Source organism: Petromyzon marinus, unplaced genomic scaffold, assembly GCF_048934315.1.
Source record: "Petromyzon marinus isolate PM22_M1 ecotype Great Lakes invasive population unplaced genomic scaffold, UKy_Petmar_22M1.pri1.0 PM_Scaffold_374, whole genome shotgun sequence".
NCBI classification, from domain to species: domain Eukaryota; kingdom Metazoa; phylum Chordata; class Hyperoartia; order Petromyzontiformes; family Petromyzontidae; genus Petromyzon; species Petromyzon marinus.
This window is the reverse complement of record NW_027423362.1, coordinates 50,001-68,142: the sequence shown is the minus strand read 5'-3', so window position 1 is coordinate 68,142 and position 18,142 is coordinate 50,001. Positions and strand designations below refer to the sequence as shown.

The window sequence follows — 18,142 nt, the reverse complement described above, 5'->3', positions numbered from 1 at the left end:
TTACCATGGTGAGTTTACCATGGTGAGTTTACCGTGGTGGGTTTACCGTGGTGAGTTTACCGTGGTGAGTTTACCGTGGTGGGTTTACCGTGGTGAGTTTACCGTGGACGGGTTCACCGTGGTGAGTTTACCGTGGTGAGTTTACCATGGTGAGTTCACCGTGGTGAGTTTACCGTGGTGAGTTTACCGTGGTGAGTTTACCGTGGTGAGTTTACCGTGGTGAGTTTACCATGGTGAGTTTACCATGGTGAGTTTACCGTGGTGGGTTTACCGTGGTGAGTTTACCGTGGTGAGTTTACCGTGGTGGGTTTACCGTGGTGAGTTTACCGTGGACGGGTTCACCGTGGTGAGTTTACCGTGGTGAGTTTACCGTGGTGAGTTCACCGTGGTGAGTTTACCGTGGTGGGTTTACCGTGGTGAGTTTACCGTGGACGGGTTCACCGTGGTGAGTTTACCGTGGTGAGTTTACCGTGGTGAGTTTACCATGGTGAGTTTACCGTGGTGAGTTTACCGTGGTGGGTTTACCGTGGTGAGTTTACCGTGGTGAGTTTACCATGGTGAGTTTACCGTGGTGAGTTTACCGTGGTGGGTTTACCGTGGTGAGTTTACCGTGGTGAGTTCACCGTGGTGAGTTTACCGTGGTGGGTTTACCGTGGTGAGTTCACCGTGGTGAGTTTACCGTGGTGAGTTTACCGTGGTGAGTTTACCGTGGACGGGTTCACCGTGGTGAGTTTACTGTGGTGAGTTTACCGTGGCTGGGTTCACCGTGGTGAGTTTACCGTGGTGAGTTTACCGTGGTGAGTTTACCGTGGTGAGTTTACCGTGGACGGGTTCACCGTGGTGAGTTTACCGTGGCTGGGTTCACCGTGGTAAGTTTACCGTGGACGGGTTCACCGTGGTGAGTTTACCGTGGTGAGTTTACCGTGGTGAGTTCACCGTGGCCAGGTTCACCGTGGTGAGTTTACCGTGGTGAGTTTACCGTGGTGAGTTCACCGTGGTGAGTTCACCATGGCCAGGTTCACCGTGGTGAGTTTACCGTGGTGAGTTTACCGTGGTGGGTTTACCGTGGTGAGTTTACCGTGGTGAGTTCACCGTGGTGAGTTTACCGTGGTGAGTTTACCGTGGTGAGTTTACCATGGTGAGTTTACCGTGGTGAGTTCACCGTGGTGAGTTTACCGTGGTGAGTTTACCGTGGTGAGTTTACCGTGGTGAGTTTACCGTGGACGGGTTCACCGTGGTGAGTTTACCGTGGTGAGTTTACCGTGGTGAGTTTACCGTGGTGAGTTTACCGTGGCCAGGTTCACCATGGTGAGTTTACCGTGGACGGGTTCACCGTGGTGAGTTTACCGTGGCCGGGTTCACCGTGGTGAGTTTACCGTGGTGAGTTCACCGTGGTGAGTTTACCGTGGTGAGTTTACCGTGGCCGGGTTCACCGTGGTGAGTTTACCGTGGCTGGGTTCACCGTGGTGAGTTTACCGTGGCCGGGTTCACCGTGGTGAGTTTACCGTGGACGGGTTCACCGTGGTGAGTTTACCGTGGTGGGTTTACCGTGGTGAGTTTACCGTGGTGAGTTTACCGTGGTGAGTTTACCGTGGACGGGTTCACCGTGGTGAGTTTACCGTGGACGGGTTCACCGTGGTGAGTTTACCGTGGTGAGTTTACCGTGGTGAGTTTACCGTGGTGAGTTTACCGTGGTGAGTTTACTGTGGTGAGTTTACCGTGGTGAGTTTACCGTGGACGGGTTCACCGTGGTGAGTTCACCGTGGCCAGGTTCACCGTGGTGAGTTTACCGTGGTGAGTTTACCGTGGACGGGTTCACCGTGGTGAGTTCACCGTGGTGAGTTTACCGTGGTGAGTTTACCGTGGTGAGTTTACCGTGGTGAGTTTACCGTGGCCAGGTTCACCGTGGTGAGTTTACCGTGGACGGGTTCACCGTGGTGAGTTTACCGTGGTGAGTTTACCATGGCTGGGTTCACCGTGGTGAGTTTACCGTGGTGAGTTTACCGTGGTGAGTTCACCGTGGCTGGGTTCACCGTGGTGAGTTTACCGTGGTGGGTTTACCGTGGCTGGGTTCACCGTGGTGAGTTTACCGTGGACGGGTTCACCGTGGTGAGTTTACCGTGGTGAGTTTACCGTGGCTGGGTTCACCGTGGTGAGTTCACCGTGGTGAGTTTACCGTGGCTGGGTTTACCGTGGCCGGGTTCACTGTGGTGAGTTTACCGTGGACGGGTTCACCGTGGTGAGTTCACCGTGGTGAGTTTACCGTGGCCGGGTTCACCGTGGTGAGTTTACCGTGGTGAGTTTACCGTGGTGAGTTTACCGTGGCCAGGTTCACCGTGGTGAGTTTACCGTGGACGGGTTCACCGTGGTGAGTTCACCGTGGTGAGTTTACCGTGGTGAGTTTACCGTGGTGAGTTTACCGTGGACGGGTTTACCCGTGGTGAGTTTACCGTGGTGAGTTTACCGTGGTGAGTTTACCGTGGTGAGTTTACCGTGGACGGGTTCACCGTGGTGAGTTTACCGTGGTGAGTTTACCGTGGTGAGTTTACCGTGGTGAGTTTACCGTGGACGGGTTCACCGTGGTGAGTTTACCGTGGTGAGTTTACCGTGGTGAGTTTACCGTGGACGGGTTCACCGTGGTGAGTTCACCGTGGTGAGTTCACCGTGGTGAGTTTACCGTGGACGGGTTCACCGTGGTGAGTTTACCGTGGTGAGTTTACCGTGGCCAGGTTCACCGTGGTGAGTTTACCGTGGTGAGTTTACCGTGGTGAGTTTACCGTGGACGGGTTCACCGTGGTGAGTTTACCGTGGTGAGTTCACCGTGGTGAGTTTACCATGGTGAGTTCACCGTGGTGAGTTCACCGTGGTGAGTTCACCATGGTGAGTTTACCGTGGCCAGGTTCACCGTGGTGAGTTTACCGTGGTGAGTTTACCGTGGCCAGGTTCACCGTGGTGAGTTTACCGTGGTGGGTTTACCGTGGTGAGTTTACCGTGGCCAGGTTCACCGTGGTGAGTTTACCGTGGCCAGGTTCACCGTGGTGAGTTTACCGTGGTGGGTTTACCGTGGTGAGTTTACCGTGGCTAGGTTCACCGTGGTGAGTTTACCGTGGCCAGGTTCACCGTGGTGAGTTTACCGTGGTGAGTTTACCGTGGCTGGATTCACCGTGGTGAGTTTACCGTGGCCAGGTTCACCGTGGTGAGTTTACCGTGGCCAGGTTCACCGTGGTGAGTTTACCGTGGTGAGTTTACCGTGGTGAGTTTACCGTGGTGAGTTTACCGTGGTGAGTTCACCGTGGTGGGTTTACCGTGGTGAGTTTACCGTGGTGGGTTCACTGTGGCCGGGTTTACCGTGGTGAGTTTACCGTGGCCAGGTTCACCGTGGTGAGTTTACCGTGGTGGGTTTACCGTGGTGAGTTTACCGTGGCCAGGTTCACCGTGGTGAGTTTACCGTGATGAGTTTACCGTGGTGAGTTTACCGTGGTGAGTTTACCGTGGTGAGTTTACCGTGGTGAGTTCACCGTGGTGGGTTTACCGTGGTGAGTTTACCGTGGTGGGTTCACTGTGGCCGGGTTTACCGTGGTGAGTTTACCGTGGCCAGGTTCACCGTGGTGAGTTCACCGTGGTGAGTTTACTGTGGCCGGGTTCACCGTGGTGAGTTAACCGTGGCCAGGTTCACCGTGGTGAGTTTACCGTGGTGAGTTTACCGTGGCCAGGTTCACCGTGGTGAGTTTACCGTGGTGAGTTTACCGTGGACGGGTTCACCGTGGTGGCCGTGTCTCTGTGTGGGGTTCAGGTGCTCCCCCTCCTCCCCCTCCTCCCCCTCCTCCCTCTCCCCTCCCCCCGTAGCTCATCAAGAGGAATCTCAACAACGTCAAGAAGATAGCTTCACACCCTACACTGCCGTACTGTGAGTCCACGTGGGTGGGTGGGTTCACGGTGGGTGGGTGGTGGGGTTCACGGTGGGTGGGTGGGTGGGTGGGGTTCACGGTGGGTGGGTGGGTGGGGTTCACAGTGGGTGGGTGGGTGGGGTTCACGGTGACCGTGTGGGTGGGTGGGGTTCACGGTGGGTGGGTGGGTGGGGTTCACGGTGGGTGGGTGGGTGGGGTTCACGGTGGGTGGGTGGGGTTCACGATGACCGTGTGGGTGGGTGGGGTTCACGGTGGGTGGGTGGGTGGGGTTCACGGTGGGTGGGTGGGGTTCACGGTGGGTGGGTGGGGTTCACGATGACCGTGTGGGTGGGTGGGGTTCACAGTGGGTGGGTGGGTGGGGTTCACGGTGGGTGGGTGGGGTTCACGGTGGGTGGGTGGGTGGGTGGGGTTCACGGTGACCGTGTGGGTGGGTGGGTGGGGTTCACGGTGACCGTGTGGGTGGGTGGGTGGGGTTCACGGTGGGTGGGTGGGTGGGGTTCACGGTGGGTGGGTGGGGTTCACGATGACCGTGTGGGTGGGTGGGGTTCACAGTGGGTGGGTGGGTGGGGTTCACGGTGGGTGGGTGGGGTTCACGGTGGGTGGGTGTGGTTCACGGTGACCGTGTGGGTGGGTGGGTGGGGTTCACGGTGGGTGGGTGGGGTTCACGGTGACCGTGTGGGTGGGTGGGGTTCTGTATGGTAGACGTGATATGATGTGTGGTGTGATGCGTGTTGTGTGTGTGGTATGCTGAGTGGTATGCTGCATGGTGTGTGTTGTGTGCTGCGTGTTGTGTGCGTGGTGTGATGCGTGGTGAGTGGTATGATGCGTGGTATGCTGCGTGTTGTGTTGTGCTGCGTGTTGTGTGCTTCGTGCTGTGTGGTATGCTGAGTGGTATGCTGAGTGGTATGCTGAGTGGTATGCTGAGTGGTATGCTGCGTGTTGTTGTTGTGCTGCGTGTTGTGTGGTGTGTGCGTGTTGTGTGTGTGGCATGCTGAGTGGTATGCTGAGTGTTGTGCTGCGTGTTGTTGTTGTTGTTGTGCTGCAGACGTGACGGGGGCCCAGGACGGCAGCGTCAGGATGTTTGAGTGGGGCCACGCCCAGCAGCTGAGCTGCTACCGTCAGCCTGGCAATGCCCGTGTCACCCACATCACATTCACACAGCACGGGGAGCGGGTGGGTGGTGGTGGGTGGGTGAGCCCGTGTCACCCACATCACATTCACACAGCACGGGGAGCGGGTGGGTGGTGGTGGTGGGGGGGTGGTGGGTGGGTGGTGGGGGGGTGGTGGGTGGGTGGGGGGGGGGTGGGGGGGGTGGGTGGGTGGGTGAGTTGGTGAGTGTGCTGGTGAGTTGGTGGGTGAGTTAGTGAGCCCGTGTCACCCACATCACATTCACACAGCACGGGGAGCGGGTGGGTGGTGGTGGGGGGGTGGTGGGGGGGTGGTGGGGGGGTGGTGGGTGGTGGGGGGGTGGTGGGTGGGTGGTGGGTGGTGGGTGGGTTGGTGGGTGAGTTGGTGGGTGATTTGGTGGGTGGGTTGGTGGATGGGTTGGAGGGTGAGTTGGTGGGTGGGTTGGTGGATGGGTTGGAGGGTGAGTTGGTGGGTGGGTTGGTGGATGGGTTGGAGGGTGAGTTGGTGGGTGACTTGGTGAGTTGGTGAGCCCGTGTCACCCACATCACATTCACACAGCACGGGGAGCGGGTGGGTGGTGGTGGGTGGGTGGTGGTGGTGGGGGGGTGGTGGTGGGGGGGTGAGCCCGTGTCACCCACATCACATTCACACAGCACGGGGAGCGGGTGGGTGGTGGTGGTGGGTGGTGGTGGGTGGGTGGTGGGGGGGGTGGTGGGTGGGTGGGTGGGGGGGGGGTGGGGGGGGGGGTGGTGGGTGGTGGGTGGGTGGGTTGGTGGGTGGGTTGGAGGTTGAGTTGGTGGGTGAGTTGGTGGGTGGGTTGGTGAGCCCGCGTCACCCACATCACATTCACACAGCACGGGGAGCGGGTGGGTGGTGGTGGGGGGGTGGTGGGGGGTGGTGGGGGGGTGGTGGGGGGGGTGGTGGGGGGTGGTGGGTGGGTAAGGGGGGGGGTGGGTGAGTGTGCTGGTGATTTGGAGGGTGAGTTGGTGGGTGGGTTGGAGGTTGAGTTGGTGGGTGGGTTGGTGAGCCCGCGTCACCCACATCACATTCACACAGCACGGGGAGCGGGTGGGTGGTGGTGGGGGGGGGTGGTGGGGGGGTGGTGGGGGGGTGGTGGGTGGGGGGGTGGTGGGGGGGTGGTGGGGGGGGTGGTGGGGGGGTGGTGGGTGAGTGTGCTGGTGATTTGGAGGGTGAGTTGGTGGGTGAGTTGGTGGGTGATTTGGAGGGTGAGTTGGTGAGTGAGTGGGAGGGTGAGTTGGTGGGTGAGTTGGTGGGTGAGTTGGTGAGCCCGTGTCACCCACATCACATTCACATAGCACGGGGAGCGGGTGGGTGGTGGTGGGGGGGTGGTGGGGGGGTGGTGGGTGGGTGGGTGGTGGGGGGGTGGTGGTGGGGTAAGGGGGGGTGGGTGAGTTGGTGAGTGTGCTGGTGAGTGGGTGGGTGAGTTGGTGAGCCCGCGTCACCCACATCACATTCACATAGCACGGGGAGCAGGTGGGTGGTGGTGGGGGGGTGGGGGGGTGGTGGGGGGGTGGTGGGTGGGTGGTGGGTGGGTGGTGGGGGGTGGTGGGTGGTGGGTGGGTGGGTGGTGAGCCCGTGTCACCCACATCACATTCACACAGCAGGGGGAGCGGGTGGGTGGTGGGTGGGTGGTGGTGGTGGGGGGGTGGTGGGGGGGTGGTGGGTGGGTGGGTGGTGAGGGGGTGGTGGTGGGTGGGTGGTGGGTGGGTGGTGGGGGGGTGGGGGGTGGTGGGTGGGTGGGTGGTGAGCCCGTGTCACCCACATCACATTCACACAGCACGGGGAGCGGGTGGGTGGTGGGGTGGTGGGTGGTGGGTGGTGGGGGGGTGGTGGTGGGGGGGTGGGTGGGTGGGTTGGTGGGTGGGGTTGGTGGGTGAGTGTGCTGGTGAGTTGATGGGTGAGTTGGTGAGCCCGTGTCACCCACATCACATTCACACAGCACGGGGAGCGGGTGGGTGGTGGTGGTGGGGTGGTGGTGGGGGGGTAAGGGGGGGTAAGGGGGGGTGGGTGGGTGGGTGAGTTGGTGGGTGGGTTGGTGAGTGTGCTGGTGAGTTGGTGGGTGGGTTGGAGGTTGAGTTTGTGGGTGAGTTGGTGAGCCCGTGTCACCCACATCACATTCACACAGCACAGGGAGCGGGTGGGTGGTGGTGGGGTGGTGGGGGGGGGTGGTGGGTGGGTGGTGGGGGGGTGGTGGGGGGGTGGTGGTGGGTGGGTAAGGGGAGGGGTGGGTGGGTGAGTTGGTGGGTGATTTGGTGGGTGAGTTGGTGAGCGTGCTGGTGAGTTGGTGGGTGGGTTGGAGGGTGAGTTGGTGGGTGAGTTGGAGGGTGAGTTGGTGGGTGAGTTGGTGGGTGAGTTGGTGGGTGAGTGGGTGGGTGAGTTGGTGGGTGAGTTGGTGGGTGAGTGGGTGGGTGAGTTGGTGGGTGAGTTGGTGGGTGAGTGGGTGGGTGGGTTGGTGGGTGAGTTGGAGGGTGAGTTGGTGGGTGAGTTGGTGGGTGAGTTGGTGGGTGGGTTGGAGGGTGAGTTGGAGGGTGAGTTGGAGGGTGAGTTGGAGGGTGAGTTGGTGGGTGAGTTGGAGGGTGAGTTGGAGGGTGAGTTAGTGGGTGAGCGTGCTGGTGAGTTGGTGGGTGAGTTGGTGGGTGAGTTGGTGCTTGGGTTGGAGGTTGAGTTGGAGGGTGAGTTGGAGGGTGAGTGGGTGGGTGAGTTGGTGGGTGAGTTGGAGGGTGAGTGTGCTGGTGAGTTGGTGGGTGGGTTGGTGGGTGGGTTGGAGGGTGAGTTGGAGGGTGAGTTGGAGGTTGAGTTGGAGGGTGAGTTGGAGGGTGAGTTGGAGGGTGGGTTGGTGAGTGAGTTGGAGGGTTAGTTGGTGGGTGAGTGGGTGGGTGAGTTGGTGGGTGAGTTGGAGGGTGAGTTGGAGGGTGAGTTAGTGGATAGGTTGGAGGGTGGGTTGGTGAGTGAGTTGGAGGGTGAGTTGGTGGGTGAGTGGGTGGGTGAGTTGGTGGGTGAGTTGGTGGGTGAGTGGGTGGGTGGGTTGGTGGGTGAGTTGGAGGGTGAGTTGGTGGGTGAGTTGGTGGGTGAGTTGGTGGGTGGGTTGGAGGGTGAGTTGGAGGGTGAGTTGGAGGGTGAGTTGGAGGGTGAGTTGGAGGGTGAGTTGGTGGGTGAGTTGGAGGGTGAGTTGGAGGGTGAGTTAGTGGGTGAGCGTGCTGGTGAGTTGGTGGGTGAGTTGGTGGGTGAGTTGGTGCTTGGGTTGGAGGTTGAGTTGGAGGGTGAGTTGGAGGGTGAGTGGGTGGGTGAGTTGGTGGGTGAGTTGGAGGGTGAGTGTGCTGGTGAGTTGGTGGGTGGGTTGGTGGGTGGGTTGGAGGGTGAGTTGGAGGGTGAGTTGGAGGGTGAGTTGGAGGGTGAGTTGGAGGGTGGGTTGGTGAGTGAGTTGGAGGGTTAGTTGGTGGGTGAGTGGGTGGGTGAGTTGGTGGGTGAGTTGGAGGGTGAGTTGGAGGGTGAGTTAGTGGATAGGTTGGAGGGTGGGTTGGTGAGTGAGTTGGAGGGTGAGTTGGTGGGTGAGTGGGTGGGTGAGTTGGTGGGTGAGTTGGTGGGTGAGTTGGTGGGTGAGTTGGTGGGTAAGTTGGTGGGTGAGTTGGTGGGTGATTTGGAGGGTCAGTTGGTGGGTGAGTGGGTGGGTGAGTTGGTGGGTAAGTTGGTGGGTGGGTTGGAGGGTGAGTTGGTGGATGGGTTGGAGGGTGGGTTGGTGAGTGAGTTGGAGGGTGAGTTGGAGGGTGAGTTGGAGGGTGAGTTGGTGAGTGAGTTGGAGGGTGAGTTGGTGGGTGGGTTGGAGGGTGATTTGGAGGGTGAGTTGGAGGGTGAGTTGGAGGGTGAGTTGGTGGGTGATTTGGAGGGTGAGTTGGAGGGTGAGTTGGAGGGTGAGTTGAAGGGTGAGTTGGAGGGTGAGTTGGAGGGTGAGTTGGAGGGTGAGTTGGTGGGTGAGTTGGAGGGTGAGTTGGAGGGTGAGTTGGAGGGTGAGTTAGTGGGTGAGCGTGCTGGTGAGTTGGTGGGTGAGTTGGTGGATGGGTTGGAGGGTGAGTTGGTGAGTGAGTTGGAGGGTGAGTTGGAGAGTGAGTTGGAGGGTGAGTTGGTGAGTGAGTTGGTGGGTGAGTTGGTGGGTGAGTTGGAGGGTGAGTTGGAGGGTGAGTTAGTGGGTGAGCGTGCTGGTGAGTTGGTGGGTGAGTTGGTGGGTGAGCGTGCTGGTGAGTTTGTGGGTGAGTTGGTGAGCGTGCTGGTGAGTTGGTGGGTGAGTTGGTGAGCGTGCTGGTGAGTTGGTGGGTGAGTTGGTGAGCGTGCTGGTGAGTTGGTGGGTGAGTGAGTTGGTGGGTGAGTTAGTTGGTGAGCATGCTGGTGAGTTGGTGGGTGAGTTGGTGGGTGAGTTGTTGAGCGTGTTGGTGAGTTTGTGGGTGGGTTGGTGAGCGTGCTGGTGAGTTGGTGGGTGAGTTGGTGAGCGTGCTGGTGAGTTGGTGGGTGAGTTGGTGAGCGTGCTGGTGAGTTGGTGGGTGAGTTGGTGAGCGTGCTGGTGAGTTGGTGAGCGTGCTGGTGAGTGACTCTGTGCTCTCTCCCCTAGCTTGGAGTGGGTGATGGTGAAGGTTTCATGAGCCTGTTCCTTACCGGGGTGAACAAACCTTACCTGGTGAGTCTCACACTCACTCAACACTCACTCACCACTCACTCACCACTCACTCACTCACCACACACACACCCCTCACTCACCACTCACTCACTCAGTCACACACTCACTCACCACTCACTCACCACTCACCACACATACCACACACTCACCACTCACTCACCACACTCACCACACTCACCACACACCACTCACTCACTCACCACTCACTCACCACTCACTCACCACTCACTCACCACTCACCACTCACTCACTCACCACTCACTCACCACTCACCACTCACTCACCACTCAATCACCACTCACCACACACACCACTCACTCACCACTCACTCACCACTCACTCACCACTCACTCACCACACACACACACCACACACTCACTCACCACTCACTCACTCAGTCACACACTCACTCACCACTCACTCACCACTCACCACTCACCACACACACCACACACTCACCACTCACTTACCACTCACTCACCACACACACACACCACACACACACACCACACACCACACACTCACCACTCACTCACCACACTCACCACACACTCACCACACACTCACTCACCACACACTCACTCACCACTCACTCACCACACACTCACCACACACTCACTCACCACACACCACACTCACCACACATCACACTCACCACACACCACACACTCACTCACCACACACTCACCACGCACTCACTCACCACACACTTACTCACCACACACACACCACACACACACTACACACTCACCACTCACTCACCACACACTCACTTGCCACACACTCACCATACACTTACCACACTCACCACACACTCACCACACACCACACACCACACACACACTCACCACACTCACCACACACTCACCACACTCACCACACACACACTCACCACACACTCACCACACACTCACTCACCACACACACACTCACCACACACTCACCACACACACACTCACCACACACACACCACACACTCACCATACACTTACCACACTCACCACACACACATTCACCACACACTCACCACACACTCACTCACCACACACACACTCACCACACACTCACCACACACTCACCACACACACACGCACCACACACCACACACACACTCACCACACACTCACCATACACTTACCACACTCACCACACACACACTCACCACACACTCACCACACACACATTCACCACACACTCACCACACACTCACCACACACTCACCACACACACACTCACCACACACTCACCACACACTCACCACACACACACCACACACTCACCATACACTTACCACACTCACCACACACACATTCACCACACACTCACCACACACTCACCACACACTCACCACACACTCACTTGCACAGGCCATGATGGTTAGTGATGGTGTGACGGTGATGGTGGTGTGACGGTGATGGTGGTGTGATGGTGATGGTGTGACGGTGATGGTGTGACGGTGATGGTGTGATGGTGATGGTGTGACGGTGATGGTGTGACGGTGATGGTGTGATGGTGATGGTGGTGTGACGGGCGTGGTGTGATGGTATGATGGTGATGGTGTGATGGTGATGGTGTTGATGGTGATGGTGTGACGGTGATGGTGGTGTGACGGGCGTGGTGTGATGGTATGATGGTGATGGTGTGACGGTGATGGTGTGATGGTGATGGTGTGACGGTGATGGTATGATGGTGTGATGGTGTTGATGGTGATGGTGTGATGGGCGTGGTAAGGTTTGGCAGGCCCACACCATGGTGGTGTGATGGTGTTGATGGTGATGGTGTGATGGTGATGGTATGATGGTGATGGTGTGATGGTAGTGTGATGGTGTGATGGTGATGGTGTGATGGTGTTGATGGTGATGGTGTGATGATGATGGTGTTGATGGTGATGGTGTGATGGGCATGGTAAGGTTTGGCAGGCCCACACCATGGTGGTGTGATGGTGTTGATGGTGATGGTGTGATGGTGATGGTGTGATGGTGTTGATGGTGGTGGTGTGACGGCGTGGTAAGGTTTGGCAGGCCCACACCAGGACCCTCGCTGCCTTCTGCTTCCTCGGCAACTCGTCGCTCATAGCCACGGCCGGCACCACCCTCGACAACCGGTCCCCTACTCACCTACCCACTCACCTACCCACTCACCTACTCACCTACCCACTCACCTACTCACCCACTCACCTACCCACTCACCTACCCACTCACCTACCCGCTCACCCACTCACTCACCTACCCTCTCACCTACTCACCTACCTACTCACCTACCTGCTCACCTACTCACTCACCCACTCACCTACCCACTCACCTACCCACTCACCCACTCTCCTACCTACTCACCTACTCACTCACCCACTCACCTACCCACTCACCTACTCACCTACCTACTCACCCACTCACCTACCCACTCACCTACTCACCCACTCACCTACCCACTCACCTACCCACTCACCTACCCGCTCACCCACTCACTCACTCACCTACCCTCTCACCTACTCACCTACCTACTCACCTACTCACCTACCCACTCACCTACCCGCTCACCCACTCACCTACTCACCTACCCGCTCACCCACTCACCTACCCACTCACCTACCCGCTCACCCACTCACTCACCTACTTGCTCACCTACTCACCTACCTACTCATCTACCTACTCACCTACTCACCTACCCACTCACCTACCCGCTCACCCACTCACCTACTCACCTACCCGCTCACCCACTCACCTACCCACTCACCTACCCGCTCACCCACTCACCTACCTACTCACCTACTCACCTACTCACTCACCTACCTACTCACCCACTCACCTACCCACTCACCTACCCACTCACCTACTCACCCACTCACCTACCTACTCACCCACTCACCTACCCACTTACCTACTCACCTACCTACTCACCCACTCACCTACCCACTCACCTACCCACTCACCTACCCACTCACCTACCCACTCACCTACCCACTCACCTACCTGCTCACCTACTCACTCACCCACTCACCTACCCACTCACCTACTCACCTACCTACTCACCCACTCACCTACCCACTCACCCACTCACCTACCTACTCACCTACCTACTCACCTACTCACCTACCCACTCACCTACCCGCTCACCCACTCACCTACTCACCTACCCGCTCACCCACTCACCTACCCACTCACCTACCCGCTCACCCACTCACTCACCTACCCGCTCACCTACTCACCTACCTACTCACCTACCTACTCACCTACCCACTCACCTACCCGCTCACCCACTCACCTACTCACCTACCCGCTCACCCACTCACCTACCCACTCAACTACCCGCTCACCCACTCACCTACCTACTCACCTACTCACCTACTCACTCACCTACCTACTCACCCACTCACCTACCCACTCACCTACTCACCCACTCACCTACCTACTCACCCACTCACCTACCCACTTACCTACTCACCTACCTACTCACCCACTCACCTACCCACTCACCTACCCACTCAACTACCCACTCACCCACTCACCTACCCACCTTCCTGCTCACCTACACACTCACCTACCCGCAGACCCACTCACCTACCCACTCACCTACTCACCTACCTACTCACCTACCCACTCACCTACCCACTCACCTACCCGCTCACCCACTCACCTACCTACTCACCTACCTGCTCACACACTCACCTACCTACTCACCTACCTACTCACCTACCTGCTCACCCACTCACCTACCCACTCACCTACCTACTCACCTACCTGCTCACCCACTCACCTACCCACTCACCTACCTACTCACCCACTCACCTACCTGCTCACCCACTCACCTACCTACTCACCTACCTACTCACCCACTCACCTACCTACTCACCTACCCGCTCACCCACTCACCTACCTACTCACCCACTCACCTACCTACTCACCTACCCACTCACCTACCTGATCACCTACCCACTCACCTACCTACTCACCTACCCACTCACCTACCCACTCACCTACCAACTCACCTACCTACTCACTCACTGACCTACCTACTCACCTACCTGCTCACCCACTCACCTACCTATTCACCTACCCACTCACCTACCCACTCACCTACCCACTCACCTACCTACTCACCCACTCACCTACCCACTCACCTACCTACTCACCTACCTACTCACCTACCTACTCACCCACTCACCTACCTACTCAGCCACTCACCTACCTACTCACCCACTCACCTACCCACTCACCTACCTACTCACCTACCCACTCACCTACCCACTCGCCTACCTACTCACCTACCTACTCACCCACTCACCTACCCACTCACCTACCCGCTCACCCACTCACCTACCCACTCACCTACCTGCTCACTTACTCACCTACCTACTCACCTACCTACTGACCTACTCACATACTCACCTACCCACTCACCTACCCGCTCACCCACTCACCTACCCACTCACCTACCCACTCACCTACTCACCTACCCACTAACCTACTCACATACCCACTCACCTACCCACTCACCTACCCACTCACCTACCTACTCACCTACCCACTCACCTACCCACTCACCTACCCACTCACCCACTCACCTACCCACTCACCTACCCGCTCACCCACTCACCTACCTACTCACCTACTCACCTACCCACTCACCTACCCACTCACCTACCCACTCACCTACCTACTTACCCACTTACCTACCCACTCACCTACCCACTCACCCACTCACCTACCCACTCACCTTCCTGCTCACCTACACACTCACCTACCCGCTGACCCACTCACCTACCCACTCACCTACCCACTCACCTACCCAATCACCTACCCACTCACCCACTCACCTACCCACTCACCTTCCCACTCACCTACCCACTCACCTACCCACTCACCCACTCACCTACCCACTCACCCACTCACCTACCCACTCACCTGCTCACCCACTCACCTACCCACTCACCTACCCACTCACCTACCCACTCACCTACCCACTCACCTTCCTGCTCACCTACACACTCACCTACCCGCTGACCCACTCACCTACCCACTCACCTACCCACTCACCTACCCACTCACCTACCCACTCACCTACCTACTCACCCACTCACCTACCTACTCACCTACCCACTCACCTACCTACTCACCTACCTACTCACCTACCCACTCACCTACCTACTCACCTACCCACTCACCTACCCGCTCACCCACTCACCTACCTATTCACCTACCCACTTCTCCTACCCACTCACCTACCTACTCACCCACTCACCTACCCGCTCACCCACTCACCTACCTACTCACCTACCCACTCACCTACCCACTCACCTACGTACTCACCCACTCACCTACCCACTCACCCACTCACCTACCCACTCACCTACCCACTCACCTACCCACTCACCCACTCACCTACCCACTCACCTTCCTGCTCACCTACACACTCACCTACCCACTGACCCACTCACCTATCCCCTCACCTACCCACTCACCTACCCACTCACCCACTCACGTACCCACTCACCCACTCACCTACCCACTCACCCACTCACCTACCCACTCACCTACCCACCTACCTACCTACTCACCCACTCACCTACCCACTCACCTACCCACTCACCTACCCACTCACCTACCCACTCACCTACCCACTCACCTTCCTGCTCACGTACACACTCACCTACCCGCTGACCCACTCACCTACCCACTCACCTACTCACCTACCCACTCACCTACCCACTCACCTACCCACTCACCTACCCACTCACCTACCTGCTCACCCACTCACCTACCTACTGACCTACCTGCTCACACACTCACCTACCTACTCACCTACCCACTCACCTACCTGCTCACCCACTCACCTACCCACTCACCTACCTACTCACCTACCTTCTCACCCACTCACCTACCCACTCACCTACCTACTCACCCACTCACCTACCTGCTCACCCACTCACCTACCTACTCACCTACCTACTCACCCACTCACCTACCTACTCACCTACCCGCTCACCCACTCACCTACCTACTCACCCACTCACCTACCTACTCACCTACCCACTCACCTACCTGCTCACCTACCCACTCACCTACCTACTCACCTACCCACTCACCTACCCACTCACCTACCAACTCACCTACCTACTCACTCACTGACCTACCTACTCACCTACCTGCTCACCCACTCACCTACCTACTCACCTACCCACTCACCTACCCACTCACCTACCTACTCACCCACTCACCTACCCACTCACCTACCCACTCACCTACCCACTCACCTACCCACTCACCTACCCGCTCACCCACTCACATACCTACTCACCTACCTGCTCACACACTCACCTACCTACTCACCTACCCACTCACCTACCTGCTGACCCACTCACCTACCCACTCACCTACCTACTCACCTACCTGCTCACCCACTCACCTACCCACTCAGCTACCTACTCACCCACTCACCTACCTGCTCACCCACTCACCTACCTACTCACCTACCTACTCACCCACTCACCTACCTACTCACCTACCTACTCACCCACTCACCTACCTACTCACCTACCCACTCACCTACCTGCTCACCTATCCACTCACCTACCTACTCACCTACCCACTCACCTACCCACTCACCTACCAACTCACCTACCTACTCACTCACTGACCTACCTACTCACCTACCTGCTCACCCACTCACCTACCTACTCACCTACCCACTCACCTACCCACTCACCTACCCACTCACCTACCTACTCACCCACTCACCTACCCACTCACCTACCTACTCACCTACCTGCTCACCCACTCACCTACCCACTCAGCTACCTACTCACCCACTCACCTACCTGCTCACCCACTCACCTACCTACTCACCTACCTACTCACCCACTCACCTACCTACTCACCTACCTACTCACCGACTCACCTACCTACTCACCTACCCACTCACCTACCTGCTCACCTATCCACTCACCTACCTACTCACCTACCCACTCACCTACCCACTCACCTACCAACTCACCTACCTACTCACTCACTGACCTACCTACTCACCTACCTGCTCACCCACTCACCTACCTACTCACCTACCCACTCACCTACCCACTCACCTACCCACTCACCTACCTACTCACCCACTCACCTACCCACTCACCTACCTACTCACCTACCTACTCACCCACTCACCTACCTGCTCACCTACCTACTCACCCACTCACCTACCTACTCACCCACTCACCTACCCACTCACCTACCTACTCACCTACCCACTCACCTACCCACTCGCCTACCTACTCACCTACCTACTCACCCACTCACCTACCTACTCACCCACTCACCTTCCCACTCACCTACCTACTCACCTACCCACTCACCTACCCACTCACCTACCTACTGACCTACCTACTCACCCACTCACCTACCTACTCACCCACTCACCTACCCACTCACCTACCTACTCACCTACTCACTCACCTACCCACTCGCCTACCTACTCACCCACTCACCTACCTACTCACCTACCTACTCACCTACCCACTCACCTACCCACTCACCTACTCATCTACCCACTCACCCACTCACCTACCCACTCACCTACCCACTCACCTACTCACCCACTTGCTCACCCACTCACCTACCCACTCACCTACCTGCTCTCCCACTCAACTACCCACTCACCTACCTACTCACCCACTCACCTACCTGCTCACCCACTCACCTACCTGCTCACCCCCTCACCTACCCACTCACCTACCTACTCACCCACTCACCTACCTGCTCACCCACTCACCTACCTACTCACCCACTGACCTAACAGGAGTGTGTGTGTGTGTCTGTGTGTCAGTGTGTGTGTGTGTGTCTGTGTGTGTGTCGGTGTCTGTGTGGGTCTGTGTTTGTCTGTGTGTGTGTCTGTGTGTGTGTCTGTGTCTAAAAGGAGTATGTGTGTCTCTGTGTGTGTGTGTCTGTGTGTGTACCTCTGTGTGTATCTGTGTATCTGTGTGTGTCTGTGTGTCGGTGTCTGTGTGGGTCTGTGTGTGTCTGTGTGTATGTATGTGTGTCTGTGTGTCCGTGTGTGTGTCTGTGTGTGTGTCTAACAGGAGTGTGTGTGTGTCTGTGTGTGTGTGTCTGTGTGTGTCTGTGTGTGTTAGTGTCTGTGTGTGTGTTACTGTGTGTGTCAGTGTGTATGGCAGTGTGTTAGTGTCTGTGTATGTTACTGTGTGTGTCTGTGTGTGTGTCTGTGTGTGTGTGTCTAACATGAGTGTGTGTCTGCGTGTGTGTGTCTGTGTGTGTGTGTCTGTGTGTGTGTGTGTCTGTGTGTGTGTCTGTGTGTGTGTGTCTGTCTGTGTGTGTGTCTAACAGGAGTGTGTGTCTGTGTGTGTGTGTGTCTAACAGGAGTGTGTGTCTGGGTGTGTGTGTCTGTGTGTGTGTCTGTGTGTGTCTAACAGGAGTGT

The 18,142-nt window shown here is 57.6% G+C and overlaps 1 protein-coding gene across 1 annotated transcript in view; it reads left to right on the top strand.

The window, feature by feature from the left end:
* Positions 1 to 18,142, top strand: part of LOC116938319 (dmX-like protein 1) — a gene marked incomplete at its 5' end in the record, with an annotated part of 85,820 nt that overhangs the window by 29,582 nt on the left and 38,096 nt on the right. The window contains 4 exons of the mRNA XM_076064298.1: positions 3,847 to 3,907; positions 4,954 to 5,081; positions 9,658 to 9,723; positions 11,736 to 11,827. Coding sequence (XP_075920413.1) covers positions 3,847 to 3,907; positions 4,954 to 5,081; positions 9,658 to 9,723; positions 11,736 to 11,827 — 347 coding nt within the window. The remainder of the gene's footprint in view (positions 1 to 3,846; positions 3,908 to 4,953; positions 5,082 to 9,657; positions 9,724 to 11,735; positions 11,828 to 18,142) is intronic.